We start from the raw sequence: 14,515 nt of genomic DNA, 5'->3' as shown, positions 1-14,515 counted from the left end.
CATCAAACAAAACCTTCAGAAGATTTAAGGGCTTTTTTGTTATGCACCAGTCTTAAAGCTTTGAAGAAGATTATTAAATCTTTATGGAAGAGTAAGAAAGTGGGAGCTCTTAAAGAATCTGCATTTGTGTATTAAGTAATTGGCCAACAGCACAATATTGTTCACCAGAAATTCAAGATCGTAACTCAAAGAAAAAGACAAATATTTTATAGTTTTAAAATTAAAGTCAGGTATTTCATATTTCAATCTTAGTGACTCCCCCATGACGTAATCAGGCGACGCCTCTACGTAAACCCTGCGTCAGTCACTGTGTCGCCTTCTAGAAATTATACAGACTTGGTAAGTGTTTTTCCGTAATATTTTTCTACAAACCCTGCATTTTAAATTGTATGTCAGTTAAATTATCCTTATCTTGATGTTGCTTTCTGGAGAGTGTGTCGCTTGCCGATTAACTAATGTTACGCTACAGTCTTTGTTGGCGATCTAAAGCTTCCGTTACCACGGTGTTGGAAAGCCAAAGCAATATGCTAGCATTAGCACGATTTGACGCAAAGCCCCACAAATCCGTTTTAAAATTATTAGTCATTATTTACAAGAGCATATTGTGTTTTAGAATCAGCAATTGTCGGTGAAACAATGACATAGGATCTGGAGAAGGTAAGCCAAACTGGCATGCTTGTCTTCATGCAGTTGAAGTAACGTTAGTCAAGCAGCGCTGGCCGACTAACTTCCCCGCACCTCTATTGTTGTGAACGAACATCAGAATGCCCATCAAAACCCCGACGACAATTGATTAACGTGTGCCACACAAACAGCTTCTTGCTTTACTTCGACAGACACCTAAAACCATTCACTTTAATAACATTAAAGACACAAATCCCACGTTGTTGTGAGACCTTGTTAGATGTGTGATAAAATTATTTTGCAGTGTTAAAAATAGTTTTCTTTAATCGTTGTTTTAAAAGTGAATTATTTAAGTAATTGCATCCAGTATGTGCTGCATGTCTAACAGGAAATGGCCAGTCAGTCAATGGAGGTTGTTGCGAAAGCTCTGGAGCAGCAGGTGCTGCAGTCGGCACGGGTGGTGGAAGAGCAGCTGGATGCAGAACTACAGCAGTTGCAGACCATGGATGAAGATGACCTGGATCGGCTCAAGGAGAGAAGGCTCGAGGCCCTCAAGAAAGCTCAGAAACAGAAGCAGGTGGGTGCTCTAAACATATTTAAAGAACTTAACTCTAAATTTGGAGTTAAGTTTATTAAAATGCTTATTCAAAATAAGTTATCTACACGAGGTGTTTATTAGTGCATTTAAGCAGATCAGATTCCCTCTATTGATGTGTTTAAACTTTGTAAACTGTGGTATGTGTGTCCTCAGGAGTGGATATCTAAAGGACATGGTGAATACAGAGAGATCCCAAGTGAGAGAGATTTTTTTGCAGAGGTGAAGGAAAGCAAAAATGTTGTCTGCCATTTCTACAGAGACTCTACATTCAGGTATTTGAGGATATATTTGTTTTCTTTTGGTTTCCTTGCATCCTTGTGTTATGAATCATTTGTGTACAGCTATTTTCAGTGGGGTTTTTTTGTTTTGTTTTTTCAAAGATGCAAAATTTTGGACAAGCACCTAGCTGTCTTGGCTAAGAAACATCTGGAAACAAAGTTCATCAAACTAAATGTTGAGAAGGCTCCATTCCTAACAGAGAGGCTGAAGATTAAAGTCATTCCAACGCTGGCTCTGGTTAAGGATGGGAAGACTAAGGATTACATTGTGGGCTTCACCGATCTGGGCAACACAGATGAGTTTCCAACTGAAATGCTGGAGTGGAGACTGGGCTGCTCAAGTATCATAAACTACAGGTATGTATGTTGTATTTGTGTGTGTGTGTGTGTCCACATTTCCGCTTACCAGGGTTACAGGTGCTTGCCCCATTGTTGATGGTCAGTGTGAGAAACTCCCGACTATATAATTGTTTAGTAAATAATGCAATTTCACATGCTTCAGTGATTTATTTGTGTTTAATAATATTAATGCATTAAGGATTTTAATTTTGAATTAATCAGGTGTGTTAATGTTGACCGTTCTATACATTTTCTCATATTTTATTTTTCATACTCTTATTTTAATATTTTTAAAATATGCAACTTTTTTCTATTTAAATATATTTTAAAATGTAATGTATTAATGTGATGGCAAAGATGAATTTTTAGTATCATTCATGCTTTAGTGATATCAGAAATCATTATGCTGATTGCAGATATGGCCAGGGGGCCTTGCCATTTTGATGACTTCAAAATGTTTAAAAGACAAAATAAGCTAAAACAATATAAAAATCAAGATGATCTGTTTGGTTATTTTTATATATAAAAAGTTTGGCCAAACTCTAAAATATTTTATCAGGTTAAAATTGTGTGGAGGGTCAAATGTTGTGGACAATAAGGGGGCCTTGAAGACAAAAAGGTTGAGATCTACTGCTTTAAATGGTATATTTATATAAACTATCATTTTACAAACTGCTTTTGTATTTGTATCCTCTCTCCATCTAGTGGGAATATTTTGGAGCCACCAACAATGGGGCAGAAGTCAGGGAAAAAGTTCACCAAGGTGGAGAAAAAGACCATCAGAGGCAAAGGGTATGACTCGGATTCTGAATCTGATGAGGATTAGAGGAACAAAACATCAAGCTCCGTCTTTCTCAGGGCTTCCAACATAACAGTCCTAAGTCTTGCAACACCTCTTTGTGATCACTTGTTTTTCTTGCCGTGTCTATTTAATTTGTGTCTCTCACCTTTGTCCTATGTTTCATCATTTTATGACCAAATATCACCTATTTAATTCATATTCCTTTACATGTGTTTTAGAAGTGAAACATTTGTATGGAGCATCATACTAGTAAATGTTCACTCTTTTTAGCTCTTACCAATAAGGAAGATTGAGTTTCTGCAAGATGGAACAACCGGAAGCTTACGTTTAAACAATGGTGCAAAAAAAAAAAAAAAAAAAAAATTTAAAAAAAAATATTTCTGCCTCTAATCATGGACTGATGCACAGTTTAGTGAGCATCAAACAAGTGCCAAGGAAGCAAGCTTCTGTATTCCACTATGAATTGTCACCTCTTTCTCCCATTGATGTGAAAGAAGTGCAGGCTATTTTCTTTTGTAGCAGTACATGACTCATTAAAAAAATTGTATATATATTCCTGTTCTGTTGTTTGTTTATGGAAAAAAAAGCTGTCTACCATACCAGTGATTTTAAGGTTACATCACCAGAGTGGCTAAGGTTTCAAATGCATGGTTTTGTAATAATTAAAGAGAAAATCTATTTATTCAAACCTTTATTTAACAAGTAGCAAACACACAACACAACAAATTCTATGACTCAATGGCCTTCTGCTCAAGTGGTTGCAGGAGACGTTTAACTAGCAGCTCCCCTTTGCTGTTCAGATATGTGTTGGCCATGTCCTCCTCAGCAGGTAGTCCATACGGAAGCTTGAGCGGCTCAATCCTGCAGATAAGAATATTTGAATAGGTAAATTTATTATAATGGTCAGCAATCAACTGATTTTAAAATGTCATGAAATGCAAAAGTGACAACATACCTAACCAGATGCTTAATGGTTTTCAGTAGATTGTTAACTGAAGGAGTGTTCTTGTGGACACGGGGTTCATGCGCCTGGGGAAAAAGATGTATTAAACTAAAATATTTTAGTTAAGACTGATACTATTTCATAAAGTAAATTTGCCACATCCCACCTTCATTAACCCCAAGCTCTTTATAACCTTCTTTTCCCAATATGGACGCCTCATTGTGCTTTTAACCCGTGTCACTATGTGTAATTTATGAGGATGTTCTGGATCACCACCGTACTTGCCATGTTCTTTTGCTCGTTCCTCAAATACCTGAAGAACGAGAAGATGGTGTGATGTTATTACATTAAATACACTGAATCTCATAAAACTATGAATGTACATTTTGAACTGTCACGTACCTGTGGAGGGATGCGACTCTTAGTGAATTTAGTGCGACATGTGGCTTGTGTCAAATTCTGCAATTACATTTTTTAAAAGTTTATATTAAGATTTTTTGTTGTTGTTGCAATTATCGAAATTATCATGGTTTATTCAAAGAGGCTGATATGAACTAATCTCACCTTTGTGACAGTGGAGGCAGATGTTAGAAGAGCTCGATACAGTCCTGCCATTATCAGACGACTGGCTTGTGTTGAGGTGGGCGCTACCTAGCATAGAAAGGTTATTAGCTAGCAAGCTAGCTAGGGTAAATTAATCGTGCCCAGTACAGCAGCACTCAGTGGACTATATAATGAACGTAATCGCGTCAAGGAATGTAAAGTTATTTACTCAAACACCCACGATATGTTAATGGATAAATATATCACAACTAACTATGATATATTTCATGCATGTATGTCAACTGAGATGACCAGAAACGGAAACGACTATTTTTATTTATTTATTTTTTAGAATAAGAGTAATTTCAAAATAAAGGTTCCCGATGCCTAGTTCAACAGCAACTCTGTTCAGCTCAGTGAGTTGTTTACTCAGAACGAATGGACTCCATACTGTTCAACAGATTCATTGAAAAGATTCGATTCAAAAGAACGCATTGAAAAGCAGTACTCTTCATTCACGAACCCCAGCCGGAAATTCGTAACCTTTCAAGTTCACCGCGACCGCACTAGCCACTTTTCGTTTAAAAATATGGGAAAGCGCGTTGCTGTTGTGTTGGCAGGGTGCGGTGTGTTCGATGGAAGTGAAGTCCACGAGGCGTCTGCGGCTTTGGTTCATTTGAGCCGTCAGCAAGCTACTGTAAGTTTATCAGATCTAAGGTTCTACACTGCATATAAATGTAATAACGCTGACATTCAACACAGATCATAATCCTGGAGCAATGCAATAAATAGTTTGTCTAAATCAATAAATGGCATGTCAAGTTTGTGCTATTTTTATTAGATCACTTAACGTCATTTAAAGCTGCAGTCCTTAACTTTTTGGGTTAAAAATGATCCAAAATAAAATTGAGCAAATGCATCTGCTTGCCTTAGCTCGATTCAAACCGGTAAGCGTGCAATCATGTTTAATGACAGTGGTAACGTTAGGCTACTGGTGGATTTCTGCTGGAAATTCGAGCATTTTAGATTTAATTAGCACGATTTACTGTAATTTTTTTACCCAGTTGGTCAGAACCAGAACATTTCCGGTGAAAATTATTATAGTGGTCATACTTTCAAAAAGGATAATCTGTGATTCCGAATGCCATCCACACCGGTTCGGTGACTGACGCACACCTTCCTCAAACATTGAATTCACCCGCGCTGTGCCCTATGGCTGTGCCGTGAAAATTCCGCACATGATCTGTCCGCAGCCTGCAGATAACGCTTCTCATTGGTTAGTGGCGATAAGTGATGACATCGACGCCATGCACGGTAAACAGGAAATGGGGTGGAAAACTCTTGCGTTGAAACCTCTCACGTAGATTTAACTTAGAGCCAACTGTATATTCTGTGATGAGAACATAGAGACCACGGATCATTTGTTTTACTTCTGCTCTTACAGAAGCAGAAGAAAAACAAATGATGTGTCTGGTGGTATGGCATGTATGATTGGCTGGAGCCTAATCTCCAGTCTCTGTCCAGTTTTACTAGAGATAACACCACATTTGGAATTACAATGAAAGACAAAAACTATGAAATGCTTTTAAACACTTTAATTATCTTGGGTAAATTTTTCATCCACAAATGTAAATGTTTTAAAACACAGCCTCTATTTACTGTCTTCAAGAGAGAATTTGCATTGTACTACAAATCTCTGTAGGTCATAAAGAAGAAAACAGCAAAAAAAAAAAAAAACTTCTTTCTTAAACTTCTTAAAACACTTCATTCCTGTCAGTACTGATATTCTTGTGAATTCTGACTAAGCCAGACATTGTTGTTAAACTTTTATCACCGTATGCGATATTTTCAATATTTTGATATCATTTGCAGTGTGATGTCATTCTATAATGTGTTTAGTAACTTTTTTCTTAAATAAAAAAGAACTGAACATTTAAAACAATAAAAACATAAGTCTTAATAATAAAATAATTAGAGTAAACAAATGTTTCAAACAGATAAATACTAAATAATTATAAATAACAGTAACACTTAATAAGGTCTCATTAGTTAACATTAGTTTATGATCATAATGAGGAATACCTAAATTTGTTACAAAGGTTATTCATTGTTAATGTTAGTTAAAAAATGCAATTGATCATTGTTTGATCATGTTAGCTCAGGTACATCAAATTTACAACTTTTAATTTGAGTAATGTATTAGTAAATGTTGAAATTAATAAATGCTTTAGAATTATTTTTCATTTTCAGTTTATGCTAAATAATGAATTAACTAACGGAGCCTTAAAGTGTTACCGAAAAATTATAAAGAATTAGAAAATTTTCAATCAATATTTAGTGCATGTTTGAAGTCCAGATTGAAACGTTACAATGTTTAAGTTTAAAAATAAATAGCCTAGCTATTAAAAAAAAAAAAAAAAAACATAAGGAGATTGGAGACAAAAACACTGGTTGGATTTTTATCATTAAATGATGGTTGTGTACAGACACTGCCAACACACATTTCAGTACAATCAACTTGTAAAAGTGCATGTACCAATATATGACCCCTTTAACAAAAAAAAAAAAAAAAAAAAAAGTGTATTGCAATCCTGTTTATTGGCACATGCCTAATGGAAACACTGCAATGTCTTTACTGTTGACAATGAAGTAGTCCATCTAAACTTTTAAAAATAAGTATATTTATAACATCCGTGTTGCTGGTTTCAAATAATTCTCAGCCTACATTATAAAATATCATGTAATGCATTGAACTTTCATGTTGTCTAGGACTTTGGTAACAGGATTAACCTTCCCACAGGTCAAGATATTTGCACCCAACACTGATCAGATGCATGTTGTCGATCACTTGAAAGGCTCTCCAACAAAGGAAAATAGAAATGTGCTCGTGGAGAGTGCTAGAATTGCCCGGGGTGATATCCAAGACCTCTCGCAGCTCGATGTAAAGGATCTGGATGCCATCATCTTCCCTGGTTAGCACGCTATACTTATTGAGGCTTCTTTTTGAAGAATTCTATGTACTCTTAAGCTCAACATTTCATTTACTATTATTTTGAACTGATTTTGCAGGTGGCTTTGGAGCAGCCAAGAACCTGTGTAGCTGGGCTGTCCAGGGCAAAGACTGCTTGGTCAATGAGCAGGTTAAAACAGTGCTGCTGGCCTTCCATGCCGAGAAGAAGCCCATTGGCTTGTGCTGCATCTCACCTGTGCTGGCAGCGAAGGTTTTCCCTGGCTGTGAAGTTACTGTTGGCCATGACAAAGATGATAGGTAAACAAGTTGAAATTAGGTGACTTAAAATGTTTTTAAGAAATCTAAAACTTTATTATACAGAATTAACTTAGCAAACAGAGAAATGTCTCCCCAGTTATGGCTTCAGTTTGAATGTACATTACTGTTCTAAAATTTGGGGTCAGAAAAATGCCTTTTTTTTTTTTTTTAAATAATTACTTTTATTTAGCAAGGATGCATTAGCTGATTAAACGTGACAGTAAAGACATTTTATAATGTTTTAAAAGATAAATATTTTTAGATAAACATTACTATCATTTAGACATTATTATTTTATATATTTTCGATTAGTTTTAATTGTAGTACATTTAAATGATCAGTTTTATTAGTTTTTTTTAATGTCTATTTATTTCAGTTTTAGTTAAGTACATCAAGTTAAAATCTAAGCTTTTTTACATTTGATTTTATTTCTGTTAACATTTATATTATTTCAAGTAATAAAATGTTTTTTTTTTATGGTTTTCAGATTTAGTTAACTATATTCTACTTATAGTATTCTAATATTCTAGATTCATCAAATTATCCTAAGGAATGTATCATGGTTTTAACACAAATAAAAAGCAGCAAAACTGTTTTTAACATTCATAATAATAAGATTATCATCAATAAATTATTTTGATGCAGTATAAGAATGCTTTCAAAAACAAAGCACATGGTGCTGTGCCATTCATTACCATTGAAATAGTTTGTCCTCAAAATAGGATGCAAATGTGATGAACCAGGCAAAAAAACAACAACAACAACACAGAAACCACAGAAAAGGCTGAGCTCTGGTTATACAAAACCATGTATTCTTATACAGAATTATCTTTTACTCTTCCCATGTTGTTCACAAAAATGTTGATATTGGTATAAACAGATTGAACTGAGGCATACTGTCTGAATCTTTGGCATTCAGGTATCCAGATGTTCCAGACACTGCGGAAGCTATTTCTCAGCTTGGCTGCAAGCACATCTGTAAGCACGTGAACGAGGCTCATGTTGATGAGAAAAATAAGATCGTCACCACCTCTGCTTTTATGTGCAAAGCTCCACTACATGAAATATTTGATGGAATTGGAGTGATGGTACAGGAGGTGCTGAAACTTGCCTGAATTCTTGCAAAATGATTGGATTGACATCGTCGTTCTAATGTTTTTTAATGAATCCATGGACAAGTGTCTGAATAAACATAAGCATATAATTAAAACATATAACATAAAAGTTTAGCCTTTGTTACAGATGAATATTAATTTGTCCTTTAATTTGTCTAGATTCTCAAAATACACAAAAGTCTTCTGGGGCCTGTTTCAGAAAGGAGGTTAAGTGAAAACTCTGAGTATGTTAACCCTGAAATGAGGGAAACTCTGGGTTTTCTGTTTCAGAAAGGGAGGTAAGTTAAACCTGAGACAGCAGAGTAAGTCAAGCCCATTTCTGAAAGAGAGGTAACTTATACTCAGAGTCAGTTACCATGGTAACTTACTCCGTGAACCTAACCTGGTCGGGAGCAGGTTTTCTTCAGTAAACTCAGAGTTTCTTGCGGTCTCCTCCCCTTTTTTAAAGAGGAAGTGCTGTTAAACACCAACAATAATACTAAAATGTATTTACACATTCTTTAAGGAATATATATTGTTTGTCCATGGTTTAATTGACTAAATCTGTTTTGTAGCACTTTGCCAAAAAATAAAAGGATTTAAAACGTTTGCTAAACTTTTATTTGATTACCACCGTTTTTGATAATATATTTCTATTAAATCATTAAAAAAATTGGAATAAAAAACATTTAATAGAACTCACTTATTTTTCAAACATAATTTAATAAGTTATTAATGATAAAAAATAAGATGTTAATCTTATTCATAATCAATTATTGAAGTTAGTTGATATGTTTTATTGAACAAATGTTTAATTTATTTAACTGTCATTTTAACTGATGATAATAATAACCGTAATTTAAGAATGCAGTTTATATATTTAATAATTGTTTAATACCATAAACCGTGATATTTTCTGAGATGTTTCTCAACTCTCCCCACATGGGGGAGTCCCCCACCCCACCCCCACAAGTTACTCAGCAACTTTTACTCATGTTTTAAATTAACTACTTTTTACTTGAGTGGATTTTTAGACTGGTATTTTTACTTTAACTTAGGTAAAATTTTATCAAAGTAATAGTAGCCTACTTTAGGTTGAATAACAGTAAGTTTACTATATTATAACAGTAAGTTACTCTAAAATAGTTATGAATTATTAACTGACATCTTCAACGGTGTAGTTAGATTAATGTAATAATCAGGCTACTATCTCTAGAAAGTATTGGTCTACATACTGTATTACTAATTGCTAAATCTCAACCTCAACCACTAGATTAATACAAAGAGGAGAGACAAGAAACTGCACTTTTAATTCTTTCAAATTCACAATGTACAATTGCATGAATTATTCTTGAATTGATCAAAGTGTGTAGAGGGAGAAGGTTACATAAAAAATATACCTTTTAAAAATGTATGTTAAATCCACTATTGTTTTATACTTAATTGGTTTATGTAGTAGCCTATTTAATGTAATTGCATCATATTTTATTTTAAATTACAGAAGAATTAAGAGTAATCCCTTTAATTAAATTACAATATTTAGATTACTTGGTAATTAATAAACACCTCTTTTTGTCTGGCGCTGTTGCCATGGTGACTCATAATATCTGTGCTCCATTGATAATGGCTTTTTATAGTTGTGGTGCAAGCGCTTAACTCAGAGTCGGTCAACTCAGAGTTGATTGAACTAACTCATTTCAGCTGTTCTGTAACCGAAAACTCAGAGTTTCCCATCTCAGGGTAAGTCAACTCTGAGTTCAAGCTTTAACTCAGAGTTGGTTGAACCTCCTTATTGAAACGGGCCCCTGGTGTTCAAAAGTTTGGGATCAATCATTTTTGGGGGAAAGAAATGTATGCTTTTATGCAGCAACAATGCATTAAAATTGAAAAGTGAGAATCAAAACTTTCACATTGTTAGAAAAAAAGTCTATTTTAAATAAATGCCTTTATTTTGAACTTTCGTGAAAGAATTCTGAAAAAATGTATCATGGTTTCTACAAACACTCAAGAAGCAATACCACTGTCAACACAGATAATAAGACATTTTTATTGAGCAGCAAATCAGCATATTAGAAAGATTTCTGAAGGATCATGCAACTGGAGAAATTATGCTGACAATTCAGTTTGATAATTGATAAATAATTTATATATTGTAAATAGCTACATTCAAACAGAAAATAAAAAATCCAGAACAGAAAACACGGTGACATAAAATGCAAAGAAGAAATTGATGTGAAACCTTTCATTCAGAAAGTGTAAAAATGAACAGAGCTGTTCTGTTTTCTCTCGTTACTTTCTGCATCCTGGGAAAAACGACATCTGACGAAAGAGCATGGTTGCTTAATTTTGTGTATTTCCAAAAAAAAAAAAAAATAAATGTTGCTGAAATAGGCTAGCCACAGTACCCTCAAAATGCACGTTATAGACAAGATTTAATGGTAAAAATATGTATAAAAAGATTTAAACACTTGCTAACCTCTAAATTACTTAATTATAACAATTGCTGGAATAGAAAATGCAAGATTTCAATCACAATAGTACAGTGGTTCTCGTGCTTTTAACTTTTACCGCATCAGAATTCATAACAGGTTTAATAAGTGGTTCACCAAGATACTTTCTATTAGCCTGAACAAGTAACATTACACAATAATTCAAGCCAAAGCTGAGTAGAGATGCTCATGCCTGTGCATCATGTGCTTATTAAAGTGCATGTATGACCAAAGCATTGAGCAGTCTTGGTTTGTGTCCAGACGGTCTACAGTGTAAATAATAGCGTCCACGACATCAGGGGTCAGCACAGTCGAAGCATTAGCCCTGAACTTCTTCACGAGGTCCTCATGACTCAGTGGTTTCCTCCAGTGACCGTAAAAAGTGTTGCAGCGTGCGTTGAACATTTCCCCTTGTGTTGTCTCCACGGCGATTTCGCAATACATCTTTTCAAAGCTTGAATGGTTGTCTTGTGGATTTTCCAACTCTACTTTCAGAAGCATCTCCTTAAGGGCGCTCCTGTTCATCTGGCTTTTGCTAAAAGAGTCAACTGTGACTTGACCATCTAGCAGTGCGGTACAGCAGTTGAACTGGAAGGAGTGTCTGGCCTGGTGTTCGCTAACTGGAAAAGGGCAGTCTACATATCTGGATGAGGGCACTCTGAGTGTGATCTTCTTAATTTGACTGAGATCTGCATTTGGGTATTTATCCAAAAATGTCGCCCTTGCTTCTATTGCTGCATCCGCCACCCAGTGCATGCCGAGGTGTGCGGGAAAACGCTTCTGTGCAATATTCTGGTCTTCTAACACCCACTTGTACTGAGAAGTTGGGGTGAACTCAGCCAATGGTTGAGGGACATAATCTGGATAGAAGGCCCCGAAGCCTGATGCCAGATCCAGAATCTGTGTATTACCCTCAAGGCCAAGGAGAGCCAGCTGGGAGGCCTCCAGACCCCCTCGGGCAGCATTGCCCATGTGCAGGGGTTTGGTTTGAGTAGCAGCGTTTGCCATGGGAGCTCCAGCAGAAGAGCAGGCTATCGCTAGAGCTGCTATGCTCTGGGCTGCTGGAAGACCCAAAAGTTTAGCCGAAGCAGCCGCGCTGCCCATAATCCCAACAACTGCAGGCGGGTGAAATCTGAGAGGGACACATAAATCAGAATATATATCTAATAAATACATTTGAAAAAAAAAAAAAAAGCCAATTTAAGTTTTTTTTATTGGATTTTCTTATTAATAAACCTAATTGATAATTAGTTGATGCACATTAAAGTAATTGGAAATGCACACTACTATTCAAGTTTGTGATCAGACTAAAAAAATGCTTTTATTGAGCAAGGATGCATTATATTAGTCAAAAGTGATTTATAATGTTACAAAAAAATTTATTTTAAGTTATGTAATTGAGGACTTTAATTTTTAAATGGATAGAATTTAATGTTTTTAAATGGATTTAGAATTTAATGGATCTAATTTGATATTTCATTTAAAAAGTATAAAATTGTAAAAAAAAAAAAAAAAAAAAAAGTATTTTACCTTTTGGGAATGTTATGAGCCTCTTTAGAAAACCTCATGAGTCTCCCCTGAACCTCAAGGCCTACATTGAAAGCCAGCAACAGCTCGAGGCCAGAGGGTTTAGCAGGCAGTGTTTCAGCCAGTGCCAGGAGAGCCGGCAAAACAGCGCCAGAGGGGTGAGTGGCTGGATGCCAGGTGTCATCAAAGTCCATTGAGTGCACCTAATAGCACAGGGATACATCCCATTATCAAGCACCCATCTGAGAGAATACAGTGATGTGAATAAGTTAGGAGACCCAAGCTAAAATTGCTTAAAAAGAGGAATAAAAAAATCATCTTTTGGAAATTGATCTCAATTCCTTAAAAAGTTAGGAAAAAACATTTAAGGACACCAATTTTCTGAATAATGTATAATAAATAAATAAATCTCGAGGTATGATGAAGGGTGTGTGATGATGTGGGATCCATGAAATAACTAGCCTTTAAAAATAAAAATCTGCCAGACTCTATGGGAATTTAACATAGGGGTGTCCTGATTAATGCACCCTGTATTTTAAGGAAGAACATTTATTCATTTATGATACATTATTCATTCACACACACACAAAAAAAAAAAAATGGTGTCCTTAAAGGTTGGATTTTTCCTCGTTTTTCTAATTAAGGTATTAAGATCAATTTCCAAAATATGTTTTTTCAAAAGAAGATTTTTTTATTCCTCTTTTTGGGCAAATTTAGCATGGGTGTCCTAACTTATTCACATCACTGTATGCTCTAGCAGGACCATCTTGATTATGCAGAAATGATTGATTTTTGTCACAAGTTCATACCATGTATCTGAAGGGGAGTATTTAAAATGACCTACCGCAACACCATTAACAAAGGCAGCATACTGAGGTGGAAGAGATAATCCTGGTCTTGCCCAGACCTTGCTGTTTTCCACTGCTTGCTGCCTCTGATTTATAAATGATTAAAGAAATGTGCATAAGAGACAGACATAAAGGGAGGTTAACCTAACAATGTACATCTTTTGAAACAGCATCCTTACTTGGCTGCTCCGAAGGACTATGTTAAAGACTGGAGTACTGGTTCCAAGCAATCCCACTCCCAGCGTGTCCAGTATCATTCGCTTACTCCTTCTAATCACTTCATCTGTCAGATGAGATGTGTTCAGGCAGGAGACTGCTGCTCCAAAACTCTCAGTAACACCCTGAGCAAAGAAAAGATCAAACCTATTAGCCCATCAACAGCATGAATACTTTTTGATGCATTTGAATTTTAACTATAGCAAAAGAAGTAAAACACGTATTATTATCTAACATGATGAAAAGGCAGTACCTTCCTGATCATTGTGTGAGGAATGAATCCTACTGTGAGTTCAGTGTGGTAACATTTGCCTTATATACCAATGTCCCTAAAAGCAAGGTTCACTAACCACCAACTTTCCATGGTTACTTAACCATAGTGTGAAGTGCATTGTTTCACAATTTGTGACTATCTTGGAATTAAATCAGTTCAAACTTTGTACAAAAACATTATTATAAAAATGTTTCAATCACATATTCTTTGATTTTACAATTATTTCCACAAAATATTTAGTATTTTTTTTAAAACACAAATATAAAACTAACAAAATAATAATAATTATACAAGTATGATAAAACAATAATAAAAATATGTATCAAATTATATATAATACTGTGTGGAGGTTGTAAGAATTTTTTTCTTCACATTAACAGTGATTAGATGTGCCAAAACATTTTTACAGGTTGAAATTAAAATTATTTCATTAAATCAGAGTGCTTTCATGGAATAAAATTGACAAAAGATAATCATGAAATCACGATTAACACCATATTCCGTCTTTTGCATCCACCATGTGTATCTCCAGCATGTGTGAAATCCGGAATTTCTATTGTCTATGTCAGAGACGGTGTTCTGTCAGTCACTAGTTCCTCAAAGTGTCACATGAGTGTGACCCCTGTAAAGTGAAAGAAATATAGCTTATCATATTAGCTACTGTATTTTCAT

The 14,515-nt window shown here is 35.1% G+C and overlaps 4 protein-coding genes across 6 annotated transcripts; 2 read left to right on the top strand and 2 right to left on the bottom strand.

The window, feature by feature from the left end:
- Nucleotides 1–269: 269 nt before the first annotated feature.
- On the top strand, nt 270–3,194 carry txndc9 (thioredoxin domain containing 9). Of its 2 annotated transcripts, none has more exons than XM_039668929.2 (5): nt 270–339; nt 1,013–1,201; nt 1,376–1,494; nt 1,603–1,857; nt 2,545–3,194. In XM_039668929.2, the coding sequence occupies exons 2-5, from the start codon at nt 1,016–1,018 to the stop codon at nt 2,663–2,665; spliced, it is 681 nt and encodes a 226-aa protein (XP_039524863.1). In that variant the 5' UTR covers nt 270–339; nt 1,013–1,015; the 3' UTR covers nt 2,666–3,194. The 2 variants fall into 2 exon arrangements, with proteins under 2 accessions (XP_039524863.1, XP_039524864.1); XM_039668930.2 differs by lacking the exon at nt 270–339 and adding an exon at nt 520–657.
- Nucleotides 3,195–3,315: 121 nt separating this feature from the next.
- Nucleotides 3,316–4,441, bottom strand: mrpl30 (mitochondrial ribosomal protein L30). The gene is made up of 5 exons (XM_039668931.2): nt 4,149–4,441; nt 3,987–4,043; nt 3,751–3,897; nt 3,597–3,670; nt 3,316–3,502 (listed from the first exon to the last, which is right to left on the bottom strand). Exons 1-5 carry the CDS (start codon nt 4,197–4,199, stop codon nt 3,370–3,372), a joined length of 462 nt encoding a protein of 153 aa, XP_039524865.2. The 5' UTR covers nt 4,200–4,441; the 3' UTR covers nt 3,316–3,369.
- Nucleotides 4,442–4,564: 123 nt separating this feature from the next.
- Nucleotides 4,565–10,866, top strand: LOC120477374 (glutamine amidotransferase-like class 1 domain-containing protein 3, mitochondrial). Of its 2 annotated transcripts, none has more exons than XM_089133281.1 (4): nt 4,565–4,824; nt 6,928–7,099; nt 7,197–7,395; nt 8,315–10,866. In XM_089133281.1, exons 1-4 carry the CDS (start codon nt 4,717–4,719, stop codon nt 8,508–8,510), a joined length of 675 nt encoding a protein of 224 aa, XP_088989407.1. In that variant the 5' UTR covers nt 4,565–4,716; the 3' UTR covers nt 8,511–10,866. The 2 variants fall into 2 exon arrangements, with proteins under 2 accessions (XP_088989407.1, XP_088989408.1); XM_089133282.1 differs by lacking the exon at nt 4,565–4,824 and adding an exon at nt 4,872–5,441.
- Nucleotides 10,515–13,915, bottom strand: acod1 (aconitate decarboxylase 1). Its single transcript, XM_039668935.2, has 5 exons — nt 13,823–13,915; nt 13,533–13,694; nt 13,350–13,439; nt 12,509–12,708; nt 10,515–12,110 (listed from the first exon to the last, which is right to left on the bottom strand). Exons 1-5 carry the CDS (start codon nt 13,832–13,834, stop codon nt 11,141–11,143), a joined length of 1,434 nt encoding a protein of 477 aa, XP_039524869.2. The 5' UTR covers nt 13,835–13,915; the 3' UTR covers nt 10,515–11,140.
- Between the last annotated feature and the right edge of the window lie 600 nt (nt 13,916–14,515).

Source organism: Pimephales promelas, chromosome 7 (assembly GCF_988280905.1).
Source record: "Pimephales promelas chromosome 7, fPimPro1.hap1.1, whole genome shotgun sequence".
NCBI lineage: Eukaryota > Metazoa > Chordata > Actinopteri > Cypriniformes > Leuciscidae > Pimephales > Pimephales promelas.
Note: the sequence above shows the minus strand (reverse complement) of the source record. Positions and strands in the feature narration are given on the sequence as shown.

Bases quoted from the DNA above. Each gene is read 5' to 3' on its own strand.
- LOC120477374 (XM_089133281.1), top strand. From the start codon at position 4,717: ATGGGAAAGCGCGTTGCTGTTGTGTTGGCAGGGTGCGGTGTGTTCGAT. The intron at 4,825-6,927 runs GTAAGTTTATCA...ACCTTCCCACAG, and splicing joins TGAGCCGTCAGCAAGCTACT to GTCAAGATATTTGCACCCAA. The intron at 7,100-7,196 runs GTTAGCACGCTA...CTGATTTTGCAG, and splicing joins GGATGCCATCATCTTCCCTG to GTGGCTTTGGAGCAGCCAAG.
- acod1 (XM_039668935.2), bottom strand. The intron at 13,440-13,532 runs GTAAGGATGCTG...TTTATAAATCAG, and splicing joins TAGTCCTTCGGAGCAGCCAA to AGGCAGCAAGCAGTGGAAAA. The intron at 12,111-12,508 runs GTAAAATACTTT...TGTCCCTCTCAG, and splicing joins GCTCATAACATTCCCAAAAG to ATTTCACCCGCCTGCAGTTG.
- txndc9 (XM_039668929.2), top strand. From the start codon at position 1,016: ATGGCCAGTCAGTCAATGGAGGTTGTTGCGAAAGCTCTGGAGCAGCAG. The intron at 1,202-1,375 runs GTGGGTGCTCTA...GTGTGTCCTCAG, and splicing joins AAGCTCAGAAACAGAAGCAG to GAGTGGATATCTAAAGGACA. The intron at 1,858-2,544 runs GTATGTATGTTG...CTCTCCATCTAG, and splicing joins TCAAGTATCATAAACTACAG to TGGGAATATTTTGGAGCCAC.
- mrpl30 (XM_039668931.2), bottom strand. From the start codon at position 4,199: ATGGCAGGACTGTATCGAGCTCTTCTAACATCTGCCTCCACTGTCACA. The intron at 3,898-3,986 runs GTACGTGACAGT...CTCGTTCTTCAG, and splicing joins AGAGTCGCATCCCTCCACAG to GTATTTGAGGAACGAGCAAA. The intron at 3,503-3,596 runs GTATGTTGTCAC...TCTTATCTGCAG, and splicing joins ACCATTAAGCATCTGGTTAG to GATTGAGCCGCTCAAGCTTC.